At 29.4% G+C, this 17964-nt stretch overlaps 1 protein-coding gene across 1 annotated transcript in view; it reads left to right on the forward strand.

The window, feature by feature from the left end:
• Positions 1 to 17964, forward strand: part of LOC126733862 (nuclear pore complex protein Nup160 homolog) — a 68016-nt gene that overhangs the window by 23897 nt on the left and 26155 nt on the right. The window contains exons 11-13 of the mRNA XM_050437283.1: positions 15245 to 15417; positions 15481 to 15689; positions 15745 to 15924. Of these exons, the coding sequence (XP_050293240.1) occupies positions 15245 to 15417; positions 15481 to 15689; positions 15745 to 15924 (562 nt within the window). The remainder of the gene's footprint in view (positions 1 to 15244; positions 15418 to 15480; positions 15690 to 15744; positions 15925 to 17964) is intronic.

Genomic DNA, 17964 nt, shown 5'->3' on the forward strand with positions numbered 1-17964 from the left:
AAATTTGACTTTTTCATCTTTTTCTATATCATCGTTTCATTTTCTTAATAGTGCTTGGATCCACTGGAAATGGTGTTTTTCTGGCGTAAAGTGTGTAATTATACTCGAAAAACATCACTTTAGTCCCATTCTCTACTAATTTTTAAACTGAGATAAGGATGTATAAATGAGAATTCGACTTTTTCATCTTTTTCTATATCATCGTTTCATTTTTTTAATAGTGTTTGGATCGACTGGAAATGGTGTTTTTCTGGCGTAAAGTGTCTAATTATACTCGAAAAACATCACTTTAGTCCCATTCTCTTCTAATTTTTAAACTGAGATAAGGATATATAAATAGAAATTTGACTTTTTTATCTTTTTCTATATCATCGTTCTATTTTTTTAATAGTGTTTAGATCGACTGGAAATAGTGTTTTTCTGGCGTAAAGTGTCTAATTATACTCGAAAAACATCACTTTAGTCCCATTCTCTTCTAATTTTTAAACTGAGATAAGAATATATAAATGAGAATTCGACTTTTTCATCTTTTTCTATATCATCGTTTCATTTTTTTAATAGTGTTTCGATCGACTGGAAATGGTGTTTTTCTGGCGTAAAGTGTCTAATTATACTCGAAAAACATCACTTTAGTCCCATTCTCTACTAATTTTTAAACTGAGATAAGGATGTATAAATGAGAATTCGACTTTTTCATCTTTTTCTATATCATCGTTTCATTTTTTTAATAGTGTTTGGATCGACTGGAAATGGTGTTTTTCTGGCGTAAAGTGTCTAATTATACTCGAAAAACATCACTTTAGTCCCATTCTCTACTAATTTTTAAACTGAGATAAGAATATATAAATGAGAATTCGACTTTTTCATCTTTTTCTATATCATCGTTTCATTTTTTTAATAGTGTTTGGATCGACTGGAAATGGTGTTTTTCTGGCGTAAAGTGTCTAATTATACTCGAAAAACATCACTTTAGTCCCATTCTCTTCTAATTTTTAAACTGAGATAAGAATATATAAATGAGAATTCGACTTTTTCATCTTTTTCTATATCATCGTTTCATTTTTTTAATAGTGTTTCGATCGACTGGAAATGGTGTTTTTCTGGCGTAAAGTGTCTAATTATACTCGAAAAACATCACTTTAGTCCCATTCTCTACTAATTTTTAAACTGAGATAAGGATGTATAAATGAGAATTCGACTTTTTCATCTTTTTCTATATCATCGTTTCATTTTTTTAATAGTGTTTCGATCGACTGGAAATGGTGTTTTTCTGGCGTAAAGTGTCTAATTATACTCGAAAAACATCACTTTAGTCCCATTCTCTACTAATTTTTAAACTGAGATAAGGATGTATAAATGAGAATTCGACTTTTTCATCTTTTTCTATATCATCGTTTCATTTTTTTAATAGTGTTTGGATCGACTGGAAATGGTGTTTTTCTGGCGTAAAGTGTCTAATTATACTCGAAAAACATCACTTTAGTCCCATTCTCTACTAATTTTTAAACTGAGATAAGAATATATAAATGAGAATTCGACTTTTTCATCTTTTTCTATATCATCGTTTCATTTTTTTAATAGTGTTTGGATCGACTGGAAATGGTGTTTTTCTGGCGTAAAGTGTCTAATTATACTCGAAAAACATCACTTTAGTCCCATTCTCTTCTAATTTTTAAACTGAGATAAGGATATATAAATGAGAATTCGACTTTTTCATCTTTTTCTATATCATCGTTTCATTTTTTTAATAGTGTTTGGATCGACTGGAAATGGTGTTTTTCTGGCGTAAAGTGTCTAATTATACTCGAAAAACATCACTTTAGTCCCATTCTCTACTAATTTTTAAACTGAGATAAGAATATATAAATGAGAATTCGACTTTTTCATCTTTTTCTATATCATCGTTTCATTTTCTTAATAGTGTTTGGATCGACTGGAAATGGTGTTTTTCTGGCGTAAAGTGTCTAATTATACTCGAAAAACATCACTTTAGTCCCATTCTCTACTAATTTTTAAACTGAGATAAGAATATATAAATGAGAATTCGACTTTTTCATCTTTTTCTATATCATCGTTTCATTTTTTTAATAGTGTTTCGATCGACTGGAAATGGTGTTTTTCTGGCGTAAAGTGTCTAATTATACTCGAAAAACATCACTTTAGTCCCATTCTCTTCTAATTTTTAAACTGAGATAAGAATATATAAATGAGAATTCGACTTTTTCATCTTTTTCTATATCATCGTTTCATTTTCTTAATAGTGTTTGGATCGACTGGAAATAGTGTTTTTCTGGCGTAAAGTGTCTAATTATACTCGAAAAACATCACTTTAGTCCCATTCTCTTCTAATTTTTAAACTGAGATAAGGATATATAAATGAGAATTCGACTTTTTCATCTTTTTCTATATCATCGTTTCATTTTTTTAATAGTGTTTGGATCGACTGGAAATGGTGTTTTTCTGGCGTAAAGTGTCTAATTATACTCGAAAAACATCACTTTAGTCCCATTCTCTACTAATTTTTAAACTGAGATAAGAATATATAAATGAGAATTCGACTTTTTCATCTTTTTCTATATCATCGTTTCATTTTTTTAATAGTGTTTCGATCGACTGGAAATGGTGTTTTTCTGGCGTAAAGTGTCTAATTATACTCGAAAAACATCACTTTAGTCCCATTCTCTTCTAATTTTTAAACTGAGATAAGGATATATAAATGAGAATTCGATTTTTTCATCTTTTTCTATATCATCGTTTCATTTTTTTAATAGTGTTTCGATCGACTGGAAATGGTGTTTTTCTGGCATAAAGTGTCTAATTATACTCGAAAAACATCACTTTAGTCCCATTCTCTTCTAATTTTTAAACTGAGATAAGGATATATAAATAGAAATTCGACTTTTTCATCTTTTTCTATATCATCGTTCTATTTTTTTAATAGTGTTTGGATCGACTGGAAATAGTGTTTTTCTGGCGTAAAGTGTCTAATTATACTCGAAAAACATCACTTTAGTCTCATTCTCTTCTAATTTTTAAACTGAGATAAGGATATATAAAATGGAAATTCGATTTTTCCATCTTTTTCTATATCATCGTTTCATTTTTTTAATAGTGTTTGGATCGACTGGAAATGGTGTTTTTCTGCCGTAAAGTGTCTAATTATACTCGAAAAACATCACTTTAGTCTCAGTCTCTTCTAATTTTTAATCTGAGATAAGGATATATAAAATGAGAATTCGACTTTTTTATCTTTTTCTATATCATTGTTCCATTTTCTTAATAGTGTTTGGATCGACTGGAAATGGTGTTTTTTTGGCGTAAAGTGTCTAATTATACTCGAAAAACATCACTTTAGTCTCATTCTCTTCTAATTTTTAAACTGAGATAAGGATATATAAAATGAGAATTCGACTTTTTTATCTTTTTCTATATCATCGTTTCATTTTTTTAATAGTGTTTGGATCGACTGGAAATAGTGTTTTTCTGGCATAAAGTGTCTAATTATACTCGAAAAACATCACTTTAGTCCCATTCTCTTCTAATTTTTAAACTGAGATAAGGATATATAAATAGAAATTCGACTTTTTCATCTTTTTCTATATCATCGTTTCATTTTCTTAATAGTGTTTGGATCGACTGGAAATAGTGTTTTTCTGGCGTAAAGTGTCTAATTATACTCGAAAAACATCACTTTAGTCCCATTCTCTTCTAATTTTTAAACTGAGATAAGGATATATAAATAGAAATTTGACTTTTTCATCTTTTTCTATATCATCGTTTCATTTTCTTAATAGTGTTTGGATCGACTGGAAATAGTGTTTTTCTGGCGTAAAGTGTCTAATTATACTCGAACAACATCACTTTATTCCCATCCTCTTCTAACTTTTAAACTGAGATAAGGATATATAAATGAGAATTCGACTTTTTCATCTTTTTCTATATCATCGTTTCATTTTTTTAATAGTGTTTGGATCGACTGGAAATGGTGTTTTTCTGCCGTAAAGTGTCTAATTATACTCGAAAAACATCACTTTAGTCTCAGTCTCTTCTAATTTTTAATCTGAGATAAGGATATATAAAATGAGAATTCGACTTTTCCATCTTTTTCTATATCATCGTTTCATTTTTTTAATAGTGTTTGGATCGACTGGAAATAGTGTTTTTCTGGCGTAAAGTGTCTAATTATACTCGAAAAACATCACTTTAGTCCCATTCTCTTCTAATTTTTAAACTGAGATAAGGATATATAAATAGAAATTTGACTTTTTCATCTTTTTCTATATCATCGTTTCATTTTCTTAATAGTGTTTGGATCGACTGGAAATAGTGTTTTTCTGGCGTAAAGTGTCTAATTATACTCGAACAACATCACTTTATTCCCATCCTCTTCTAACTTTTAAACTGAGATAAGGATATATAAATGAGAATTCGACTTTTTCATCTTTTTCTATATCATCGTTTCATTTTTTTAATAGTGTTTGGATCGACTGGAAATGGTGTTTTTCTGCCGTAAAGTGTCTAATTATACTCGAAAAACATCACTTTAGTCCCATTCTCTTCTAATTTTTAAACTGAGATAAGGATATATAAAATGGAAATTCGATTTTTCCATCTTTTTCTATATCATCGTTTCATTTTTTTAATAGTGTTTGGATCGACTGGAAATGGTGTTTTTCTGCCGTAAAGTGTCTAATTATACTCGAAAAACATCACTTTAGTCTCAGTCTCTTCTAATTTTTAATCTGAGATAAGGATATATAAAATGAGAATTCGACTTTTCCATCTTTTTCTATATCATCGTTTCATTTTTTTAATAGTGTTTGGATCGACTGGAAATAGTGTTTTTCTGGCGTAAAGTCTCTAATTATACTCGAAAAACATCACTTTAGTCTCAGTCTCTTCTAATTTTTAAACTTAGATAAGGATATATAAAATGGAAATTCGACTTTTTCATCTTTTTCTATATCATTGTTCCATTTTCTTAATAGTGTTTGGATCGACTGAAAATAGTGTTTTTTTGGCGTAAAGTGTCTAATTATACTCGAAAAACATCACTTTAGTCCCATCCTCTACTAATTTTTAAACTGAGATAAGGATATATAAATGAGAATTCGATTTTTCCATCTTTTTCTATATCATCGTTTCATTTTTTTAATAGTGTTTGGATCGACTGGAAATGGTGTTTTTCTGGCGTAAAGTGTCTAATTATACTCGAAAAACATCACTTTAGTCTCATTCTGTTCTAATTTTTAAACTGAGATAAGGATATATAAATGAGAATTCGACTTTTTCATCTTTTTCTATATCATCGTTCTATTTTTTTAATAGTGTTTGGATCGACTGGAAATAGTGTTTTTCTGGCGTAAAGTGTCTAATTATACTCGAAAAACATCACTTTAGTCCCATTCTCTTCTAATTTTTAAACTGAGATAAGGATATATAAATGAGAATTCGACTTTTTCATCTTTTTCTATATCATCGTTTTATTTTTTTAATAGTGTTTGGATTGACTGGAAATAGTGTTTTTCTGCCGTAAAGTGTCTAATTATACTCTAAAAACATCACTTTAGTCCCATTCTCTTCTAATTTTTAAACTGAGATAAGGATATATAAATGAGAATTCGACTTTTTCATCTTTTTCTATATCATCGTTCTATTTTCTTAATAGTGTTTGGATCGACTGGAAATGGTGTTTTTCTGGCGTAAAGTGTCTAATTATACTCGAAAAACATCACTTTAGTCCCATTCTCTTCTAATTTTTAAACTGAGATAAGGATATATAAAATGGAAATTCGACTTTTTCATCTTTTTCTATATCATTGTTCCATTTTCTTAATAGTGTTTGGATCGACTGGAAATGGTGTTTTTCTGGCGTAAAGTGTCTAATTATACTCGAAAAACATCACTTTAGTCTCATTCTCTTCTAATTTTTAAACTGAGATAAGGATATATAAAATGGAAATTCGACTTTTTCATCTTTTTCTATATCATTGTTCCATTTTCTTAATAGTGTTTGGATCGACTGGAAATGGTGTTTTTCTGGCGTAAAGTGTCTAATTATACTCGAAAAACATCACTTTAGTCTCATTCTCTTCTAATTTTTAAACTGAGATAAGGATATATAAAATGAGAATTCGACTTTTTTATCTTTTTCTATATCATCGTTTCATTTTCTTAATAGTGTTTGGATCGACTGGAAATGGTGTTTTTCTGGCGTAAAGTGTCTAATTATACTCGAAAAATATCACTTTAGTCCCATTCTCTTCTAATTTTTAAACTGAGATAAGGATATATAAAATGGAAATTCGACTTTTTCATCTTTTTCTATATCATCGTTCTATTTTCTTAATAGTGTTTGAATCGACTGGAAATGGTGTTTTTCTGCCGTAAAGTGTCCAATTATACTCGAAAAACATCACTTTAGTCTCATTCCCTTCTAATTTTTAAACTGAGATAAGGATATATAAATGGAAATTCGACTTTTTCATCTTTTTCTATATCATTGTTCCATTTTCTTAATAGTGTTTGGATCGACTGGAAATGGTGTTTTTCTGGCGTAAAGTGTCTAATTATACTCGAAAAACATCACTTTAGTCCCATTCTCTTCTAATTTTTAAACTGAGATAAGGATATATAAAATGGAAATTCGACTTTTTCATCTTTTTCTATATCATTGTTCCATTTTCTTAATAGTGTTTGGATCGACTGAAAATAGTGTTTTTCTGGCGTAAAGTGTCTAATAATACTCGAAAAACATCACTTTAGTCTCATTCTCTTCTAATTTTTAAACTGAGATAAGGATATATAAAATGGAAATTCGACTTTTTCATCTTTTTCTATATCATTGTTCCATTTTCTTAATAGTGTTTGGATCGACTGAAAATAGTGTTTTTCTGGCGTAAAGTGTCTAATTATACTCGAAAAACATCACTTTAGTCTCATTCTCTTCTAATTTTTAAACTGAGATAAGGATATATAAAATGGAAATTCGACTTTTTCATCTTTTTCTATATCATTGTTCCATTTTCTTAATAGTGTTTGGATCGACTGAAAATAGTGTTTTTCTGGCGTAAAGTGTCTAATAATACTCGAAAAACATCACTTTAGTCTCATTCTCTTCTAATTTTTAAACTGAGATAAGGATATATAAAATGGAAATTCGACTTTTTCATCTTTTTCTATATCATTGTTCCATTTTCTTAATAGTGTTTGGATCGACTGGAAATGGTGTTTTTCTGGCGTAAAGTGTCTAATTATACTCGAAAAACATCACTTTAGTCCCATTCTCTTCTAATTTTTAAACTGAGATAAGGATATATAAAATGGAAATTCGACTTTTTCATCTTTTTCTATATCATTGTTCCATTTTCTTAATAGTGTTTGGATCGACTGGAAATGGTGTTTTTCTGGCGTAAAGTGTCTAATTATACTCGAAAAACATCACTTTAGTCCCATTCTCTTCTAATTTTTAAACTGAGATAAGGATATATAAAATGGAAATTCGACTTTTTCATCTTTTTCTATATCATTGTTCCATTTTCTTAATAGTGTTTGGATCGACTGAAAATAGTGTTTTTCTGGCGTAAAGTGTCTAATTATACTCGAAAAACATCACTTTAGTCTCATTCTCTTCTAATTTTTAAACTGAGATAAGGATATATAAAATGGAAATTCGACTTTTTTATCTTTTTCTATATCATCGTTTCATTTTTTTAATAGTGCTTGGATCGAGTGGAAATAGTGTTTTTCTGGCGTAAAGTGTCTAATTATACTCGAAAAACATCACTTTAGTCCCATTCTCTTCTAATTTTTAAACTGAGATAAGGATATATAAAATGGAAATTCGACTTTTTCATCTTTTTCTATATCATTGTTCCATTTTCTTAATAGTGTTTGGATCGACTGGAAATGGTGTTTTTCTGGCGTAAAGTGTCTAATTATACTCGAAAAACATCACTTTAGTCTCATTCTCTTCTAATTTTTAAACTGAGATAAGGATATATAAAATGGAAATTCGACTTTTTCATCTTTTTCTATATCATTGTTCCATTTTCTTAATAGTGTTTGGATCGACTGGAAATGGTGTTTTTCTGGCGTAAAGTGTCTAATTATACTCGAAAAACATCACTTTAGTCTCATTCTCTTCTAATTTTTAAACTGAGATAAGGATATATAAAATGAGAATTCGACTTTTTTATCTTTTTCTATATCATCGTTTCATTTTCTTAATAGTGTTTGGATCGACTGGAAATGGTGTTTTTCTGGCGTAAAGTGTCTAATTATACTCGAAAAATATCACTTTAGTCCCATTCTCTTCTAATTTTTAAACTGAGATAAGGATATATAAAATGGAAATTCGACTTTTTCATCTTTTTCTATATCATTGTTCCATTTTCTTAATAGTGTTTGGATCGACTGGAAATGGTGTTTTTCTGGCGTAAAGTGTCTAATTATACTCGAAAAACATCACTTTAGTCCCATTCTCTTCTAATTTTTAAACTGAGATAAGGATATATAAAATGGAAATTCGACTTTTTCATCTTTTTCTATATCATTGTTCCATTTTCTTAATAGTGTTTGGATCGACTGGAAATGGTGTTTTTCTGGCGTAAAGTGTCTAATTATACTCGAAAAACATCACTTTAGTCTCATTCTCTTCTAATTTTTAAACTGAGATAAGGATATATAAAATGGAAATTCGACTTTTTCATCTTTTTCTATATCATTGTTCCATTTTCTTAATAGTGTTTGGATCGACTGGAAATGGTGTTTTTCTGGCGTAAAGTGTCTAATTATACTCGAAAAACATCACTTTAGTCTCATTCTCTTCTAATTTTTAAACTGAGATAAGGATATATAAAATGAGAATTCGACTTTTTTATCTTTTTCTATATCATCGTTTCATTTTCTTAATAGTGTTTGGATCGACTGGAAATGGTGTTTTTCTGCCGTAAAGTGTCCAATTATACTCGAAAAACATCACTTTAGTCTCATTCCCTTCTAATTTTTAAACTGAGATAAGGATATATAAATGGAAATTCGACTTTTTCATCTTTTTCTATATCATTGTTCCATTTTCTTAATAGTGTTTGGATCGACTGGAAATGGTGTTTTTCTGGCGTAAAGTGTCTAATTATACTCGAAAAACATCACTTTAGTCCCATTCTCTTCTAATTTTTAAACTGAGATAAGGATATATAAAATGGAAATTCGACTTTTTCATCTTTTTCTATATCATTGTTCCATTTTCTTAATAGTGTTTGGATCGACTGAAAATAGTGTTTTTCTGGCGTAAAGTGTCTAATAATACTCGAAAAACATCACTTTAGTCTCATTCTCTTCTAATTTTTAAACTGAGATAAGGATATATAAAATGGAAATTCGACTTTTTCATCTTTTTCTATATCATTGTTCCATTTTCTTAATAGTGTTTGGATCGACTGAAAATAGTGTTTTTCTGGCGTAAAGTGTCTAATTATACTCGAAAAACATCACTTTAGTCTCATTCTCTTCTAATTTTTAAACTGAGATAAGGATATATAAAATGGAAATTCGACTTTTTCATCTTTTTCTATATCATTGTTCCATTTTCTTAATAGTGTTTGGATCGACTGAAAATAGTGTTTTTCTGGCGTAAAGTGTCTAATAATACTCGAAAAACATCACTTTAGTCTCATTCTCTTCTAATTTTTAAACTGAGATAAGGATATATAAAATGGAAATTCGACTTTTTCATCTTTTTCTATATCATTGTTCCATTTTCTTAATAGTGTTTGGATCGACTGGAAATGGTGTTTTTCTGGCGTAAAGTGTCTAATTATACTCGAAAAACATCACTTTAGTCCCATTCTCTTCTAATTTTTAAACTGAGATAAGGATATATAAAATGGAAATTCGACTTTTTCATCTTTTTCTATATCATTGTTCCATTTTCTTAATAGTGTTTGGATCGACTGGAAATGGTGTTTTTCTGGCGTAAAGTGTCTAATTATACTCGAAAAACATCACTTTAGTCCCATTCTCTTCTAATTTTTAAACTGAGATAAGGATATATAAAATGGAAATTCGACTTTTTCATCTTTTTCTATATCATTGTTCCATTTTCTTAATAGTGTTTGGATCGACTGAAAATAGTGTTTTTCTGGCGTAAAGTGTCTAATTATACTCGAAAAACATCACTTTAGTCTCATTCTCTTCTAATTTTTAAACTGAGATAAGGATATATAAAATGGAAATTCGACTTTTTTATCTTTTTCTATATCATCGTTTCATTTTTTTAATAGTGCTTGGATCGAGTGGAAATAGTGTTTTTCTGGCGTAAAGTGTCTAATTATACTCGAAAAACATCACTTTAGTCCCATTCTCTTCTAATTTTTAAACTGAGATAAGGATATATAAAATGGAAATTCGACTTTTTCATCTTTTTCTATATCATTGTTCCATTTTCTTAATAGTGTTTGGATCGACTGGAAATGGTGTTTTTCTGGCGTAAAGTGTCTAATTATACTCGAAAAACATCACTTTAGTCTCATTCTCTTCTAATTTTTAAACTGAGATAAGGATATATAAAATGGAAATTCGACTTTTTCATCTTTTTCTATATCATTGTTCCATTTTCTTAATAGTGTTTGGATCGACTGGAAATGGTGTTTTTCTGGCGTAAAGTGTCTAATTATACTCGAAAAACATCACTTTAGTCTCATTCTCTTCTAATTTTTAAACTGAGATAAGGATATATAAAATGAGAATTCGACTTTTTTATCTTTTTCTATATCATCGTTTCATTTTCTTAATAGTGTTTGGATCGACTGGAAATGGTGTTTTTCTGGCGTAAAGTGTCTAATTATACTCGAAAAATATCACTTTAGTCCCATTCTCTTCTAATTTTTAAACTGAGATAAGGATATATAAAATGGAAATTCGACTTTTTCATCTTTTTCTATATCATTGTTCCATTTTCTTAATAGTGTTTGGATCGACTGGAAATGGTGTTTTTCTGGCGTAAAGTGTCTAATTATACTCGAAAAACATCACTTTAGTCCCATTCTCTTCTAATTTTTAAACTGAGATAAGGATATATAAAATGGAAATTCGACTTTTTCATCTTTTTCTATATCATTGTTCCATTTTCTTAATAGTGTTTGGATCGACTGGAAATGGTGTTTTTCTGGCGTAAAGTGTCTAATTATACTCGAAAAACATCACTTTAGTCTCATTCTCTTCTAATTTTTAAACTGAGATAAGGATATATAAAATGGAAATTCGACTTTTTCATCTTTTTCTATATCATTGTTCCATTTTCTTAATAGTGTTTGGATCGACTGGAAATGGTGTTTTTCTGGCGTAAAGTGTCTAATTATACTCGAAAAACATCACTTTAGTCTCATTCTCTTCTAATTTTTAAACTGAGATAAGGATATATAAAATGAGAATTCGACTTTTTTATCTTTTTCTATATCATCGTTTCATTTTCTTAATAGTGTTTGGATCGACTGGAAATGGTGTTTTTCTGGCGTAAAGTGTCTAATTATACTCGAAAAATATCACTTTAGTCCCATTCTCTTCTAATTTTTAAACTGAGATAAGGATATATAAAATGGAAATTCGACTTTTTCATCTTTTTCTATATCATCGTTCTATTTTCTTAATAGTGTTTGAATCGACTGGAAATGGTGTTTTTCTGCCGTAAAGTGTCCAATTATACTCGAAAAACATCACTTTAGTCTCATTCCCTTCTAATTTTTAAACTGAGATAAGGATATATAAATGGAAATTCGACTTTTTCATCTTTTTCTATATCATTGTTCCATTTTCTTAATAGTGTTTGGATCGACTGGAAATGGTGTTTTTCTGGCGTAAAGTGTCTAATTATACTCGAAAAACATCACTTTAGTCCCATTCTCTTCTAATTTTTAAACTGAGATAAGGATATATAAAATGGAAATTCGACTTTTTCATCTTTTTCTATATCATTGTTCCATTTTCTTAATAGTGTTTGGATCGACTGAAAATAGTGTTTTTCTGGCGTAAAGTGTCTAATAATACTCGAAAAACATCACTTTAGTCTCATTCTCTTCTAATTTTTAAACTGAGATAAGGATATATAAAATGGAAATTCGACTTTTTCATCTTTTTCTATATCATTGTTCCATTTTCTTAATAGTGTTTGGATCGACTGGAAATGGTGTTTTTCTGGCGTAAAGTGTCTAATTATACTCGAAAAACATCACTTTAGTCCCATTCTCTTCTAATTTTTAAACTGAGATAAGGATATATAAAATGGAAATTCGACTTTTTCATCTTTTTCTATATCATTGTTCCATTTTCTTAATAGTGTTTGGATCGACTGGAAATGGTGTTTTTCTGGCGTAAAGTGTCTAATTATACTCGAAAAACATCACTTTAGTCCCATTCTCTTCTAATTTTTAAACTGAGATAAGGATATATAAAATGGAAATTCGACTTTTTCATCTTTTTCTATATCATTGTTCCATTTTCTTAATAGTGTTTGGATCGACTGAAAATAGTGTTTTTCTGGCGTAAAGTGTCTAATTATACTCGAAAAACATCACTTTAGTCTCATTCTCTTCTAATTTTTAAACTGAGATAAGGATATATAAAATGGAAATTCGACTTTTTTATCTTTTTCTATATCATCGTTTCATTTTTTAATAGTGCTTGGATCGAGTGGAAATAGTGTTTTTCTGGCGTAAAGTGTCTAATTATACTCGAAAAACATCACTTTAGTCCCATTCTCTTCTAATTTTTAAACTGAGATAAGGATATATAAAATGGAAATTCGACTTTTTCATCTTTTTCTATATCATTGTTCCATTTTCTTAATAGTGTTTGGATCGACTGGAAATGGTGTTTTTCTGGCGTAAAGTGTCTAATTATACTCGAAAAACATCACTTTAGTCTCATTCTCTTCTAATTTTTAAACTGAGATAAGGATATATAAAATGGAAATTCGACTTTTTCATCTTTTTCTATATCATTGTTCCATTTTCTTAATAGTGTTTGGATCGACTGGAAATGGTGTTTTTCTGGCGTAAAGTGTCTAATTATACTCGAAAAACATCACTTTAGTCTCATTCTCTTCTAATTTTTAAACTGAGATAAGGATATATAAAATGAGAATTCGACTTTTTTATCTTTTTCTATATCATCGTTTCATTTTCTTAATAGTGTTTGGATCGACTGGAAATGGTGTTTTTCTGGCGTAAAGTGTCTAATTATACTCGAAAAATATCACTTTAGTCCCATTCTCTTCTAATTTTTAAACTGAGATAAGGATATATAAAATGGAAATTCGACTTTTTCATCTTTTTCTATATCATCGTTCTATTTTCTTAATAGTGTTTGAATCGACTGGAAATGGTGTTTTTCTGCCGTAAAGTGTCCAATTATACTCGAAAAACATCACTTTAGTCTCATTCCCTTCTAATTTTTAAACTGAGATAAGGATATATAAATGGAAATTCGACTTTTTCATCTTTTTCTATATCATCGTTTCATTTTCTTAATAGTGCTTGGATCCACTGGAAATGGTGTTTTTCTGGCGTAAAGTGTCTAATTATACTCGAAAAACATCACTTTAGTCTCATTCTCTTCTAATTTTTAAACTGAGATAAGGATATATAAAATGAGAATTCGACTTTTTCATCTTTTTCTATATCATCGTTTCATTTTCTTAATAGTGCTTGGATCCACTGGAAATGGTGTTTTTCTGGCGTAAAGTGTCTAATTATACTCGAAAAACATCACTTTAGTCTCATTCTCTTCTAATTTTTAAACTGAGATAAGGATATATAAAATGAGAATTCGACTTTTTCATCTTTTTCTATATCATCGTTTCATTTTTTTAATAGTGTTTGGATCGACTGGAAATGGTGTTTTTCTGGCGTAAAGTGTCTAATTATACTCGAAAAACATCACTTTAGTCTCATTCTCTTCTAATTTTTAAACTGAGATAAGGATATATAAAATGGAAATTCGACTTTTTCATCTTTTTCTATATCATTGTTCCATTTTCTTAATAGTGTTTGGATCGACTGGAAATGGTGTTTTTCTGGCGTAAAGTGTCTAATTATACTCGAAAAACATCACTTTAGTCTCATTCTCTTCTAATTTTTAAACTGAGATAAGGATATATAAAATGAGAATTCGACTTTTTTATCTTTTTCTATATCATCGTTTCATTTTCTTAATAGTGTTTGGATCGACTGGAAATGGTGTTTTTCTGGCGTAAAGTGTCTAATTATACTCGAAAAATATCACTTTAGTCCCATTCTCTTCTAATTTTTAAACTGAGATAAGGATATATAAAATGGAAATTCGACTTTTTCATCTTTTTCTATATCATCGTTCTATTTTCTTAATAGTGTTTGAATCGACTGGAAATGGTGTTTTTCTGCCGTAAAGTGTCCAATTATACTCGAAAAACATCACTTTAGTCTCATTCCCTTCTAATTTTTAAACTGAGATAAGGATATATAAATGGAAATTCGACTTTTTCATCTTTTTCTATATCATCGTTTCATTTTCTTAATAGTGCTTGGATCCACTGGAAATGGTGTTTTTCTGGCGTAAAGTGTCTAATTATACTCGAAAAACATCACTTTAGTCTCATTCTCTTCTAATTTTTAAACTGAGATAAGGATATATAAAATGAGAATTCGACTTTTTCATCTTTTTCTATATCATCGTTTCATTTTCTTAATAGTGCTTGGATCCACTGGAAATGGTGTTTTTCTGGCGTAAAGTGTCTAATTATACTCGAAAAACATCACTTTAGTCTCATTCTCTTCTAATTTTTAAACTGAGATAAGGATATATAAAATGAGAATTCGACTTTTTCATCTTTTTCTATATCATCGTTTCATTTTTTTAATAGTGTTTGGATCGACTGGAAATGGTGTTTTTCTGGCGTAAAGTGTCTAATTATACTCGAAAAACATCACTTTAGTCCCATTCTCTTCTAATTTTTAAACTGAGATAAGGATATATAAATGAGAATTCGACTTTTTCATCTTTTTCTATATCATCGTTCTATTTTCTTAATAGTGTTTGGATCGACTGGAAATAGTGTTTTTCTGGCGTAAAGTATCCAATTATACTCCAAAAACATCACTTTATTCATCATTGATTAAAAACAAATATTGCAATTACCAATAAGTTCAATATATTTATCTTAATTAGTTCAAATTTTAAACACTTTTAATTTAACAAAATTATTTTATAGAAGAAAAATTGTTATATGACCTCCTGGTGCTGTTCGAAACCTTGGCCTACATCGACAAAGACCTAAACAACACCTTTAAAACCGCATTCGAGACCCAAGTTGGACTTACCTTGGAACCTGACACGGTTATTCTCGACTTACTGACTAACTTACAGTCAGAAATGAAACAAGAGGTAACTCTAGTAAAGTAAAATGTAAAGCTGTGTCTGATCCGGTTTGTTTTTTTATTTTTTTAGTACGAAAACTTATGCGTACAAATCTCATTAAACTTAGACCAAATGACCGACCCGTATAAGGCCATACACCGACTTTTAGAGCTCCTAAGGCAAGACAACGACTCAACCCAACCGGAAAAAGCGGTAAACCCGAACGCTGTTCATTTATTCAGTAGCGCCCTGGGAATTTCGTTTGTGGCATGTTGTTTAAGGCAACAGTGCCAAAATCGGTAGGTCTCGTAGGCTAGTTTCTGGAACATTTTACTACAGCTGTTTCTGTTGCAGATTTTCGATTTGCAGGAATCTCTTGATTCTTTGCAACATTTTACTAAAAAACCAACGGCTCGAAACCACCGTTTCTGCGGCGATTCATTCCGTTTGTAAGCCGGAAATCATTTATCTGGCTCAGGCGAATTACGTGATGTTGTGGGTCTCGAAATTGCCTGCCCTTAATAATATGCCACAGTAAGTTTGAATTAGGAGTGTATTATTTTTCTTATTATATTTAAAATATAAATAGAGGAAGGACAACAAATCGAACCTCCAGTTTTTAATTGGACGACGTTTTGACCTTGTTTATTTTTCGTCTTTACCAAGGCAAAAGAGAACAAAAAATTCTACTTTGTTGGTTTCATTGACAATAAATTATTTAACAGATATGGAGTTAGTAAAGAGAACCAAAAATTTAACAAAAATTAAAATCATCAAAACACTTTATACTTTAGGTACATTATTTATATAAAAAAAGAAAACAAATACATAATAACTAAATAAGATGGTAGGCTCAAGGTAATTTTCAATCATATTTTAGTGCAATTTAATTAAAATAAATAAAGAAAATACATATACCGGGTAACAGAGAAAAATGAAAACACTTAATAACTTTTTTACTTTTCAAGATAAATAAATGAAATTTGGTATATATATCATATGTCAAGGAACATATGTTAGTGTAATGTAGTCAAATTTTCATAGGTTTGAAACAAATCTCAAAGAGGCTTTTTGAGCTAATTGACTCCTATTTTTTACCTCAAGAGAGAGGTATTTGTAAAAAACAATGTTGCAGTAACCTAGCTGTGACAAGCATTAATTTGAATGTCTGATGTATGCTGTAGGCCTGGATGTAGATAAATTCAAAGACAAAATAAAGAAATTTTTTTGATGAGATCTTCTCAATTGGAGAGTGAGATGCATAATTAGTGCCACGAAAAGGCAGGGAAAACAAACGATTATGTCTTAGGTCACTAGTTGGCACATTAAAGAAAACCTCATCAGAAGTTCAGGGCAATTTATCTGACCATTTAACAATGAGAAAATGAGATCTGAATGTAAACGTCTTTGTTTTAAAGTTTTTAGATTTAGCATCTCCAATGCATGGTCATATATATGATTATCAGGAATTCTCATATTTAGCTTAAACAGACAAAGCTCCACAAGTACCACGAAGCTCTAAAATATATTGGTACCACAAATCTGTAAAGATCTTTTAAATATATTAAAAAGAGAGTAAGAAATAGTACAAACACATTTTGACAAAAAATAATTGGGAACACCATCCGGACCTGAAGTTAGCTTTGGCTTTAGCTTAAAAATTTTATCAAATACCAATTCAAGTGACAAATTTACATTGGGAATGAATGTTTTATTTACCCTAGTCTGATCGCAAGCACTAAGATTATTTGGGTATTCTATTCATATACAATGGAAAAAAATTGAGCAAAACCCTCTGCAATTTTCTCACATTCGAAGAATTCATTATGCCTGTAATTCATCAAATTGGGTATTCCATTTTCTTATTTAAATTAAACTAAAAACTTTTAGAATCATTATAAAGCTGCTGATCTAACTTCAAAAGGTGATTTTGATAGCAATTATCACTCAAAGTTTCCCATCTCTTTCTGAGATTAGAAAATATTAAATAGTCAGCTGAGTCCCTTTTTCAACTTAAAAACCAAGAAGGAAACTGAGAAGTTTTATTTATTTATTTTATTTATTTATTTATTTTCTTAAGGATACAAACAGGTAAACCCACTACAGTATCCACTTATAAATATAGAAACAATATAAACTTGCAGACACTAAAGTTAAATACCCTTAACAATTGCGAAACCGGAAAAGGACTATTAAATTTTAAATACTAATTTTTAAATACTAATTCTTACACAAAAAACACAAAGTCTGGGATACGAATTATAGTAGCTCTCTCTTCAATATACCTCTCAGGTTTTTTTGGGTTTCAAAAAAGAGATCTATGTTATTATAAAAATTTGATAATCTCATCATTCTGCACAGTGGAGATGATTGACAACTGTTAGTATTTCTGAAAGGTAAATTAAAAAGATCACTAAGTCTTAATTGCCGTGATGGAATATTAAATCTCAACCCCTGCATCAAACATGGACAATCCACTCTATTATTCAACAGTTTATGCAAAAATAAAAGGTCTGAAATTTTTCTTCTGTTGTCAAGAGTAAGTATACCAAAATGTTTTCTTATATCACCTAA

This window comes from Anthonomus grandis, chromosome 3 (assembly GCF_022605725.1).
Source record: "Anthonomus grandis grandis chromosome 3, icAntGran1.3, whole genome shotgun sequence".
Classification (NCBI taxonomy): domain Eukaryota; kingdom Metazoa; phylum Arthropoda; class Insecta; order Coleoptera; family Curculionidae; genus Anthonomus; species Anthonomus grandis.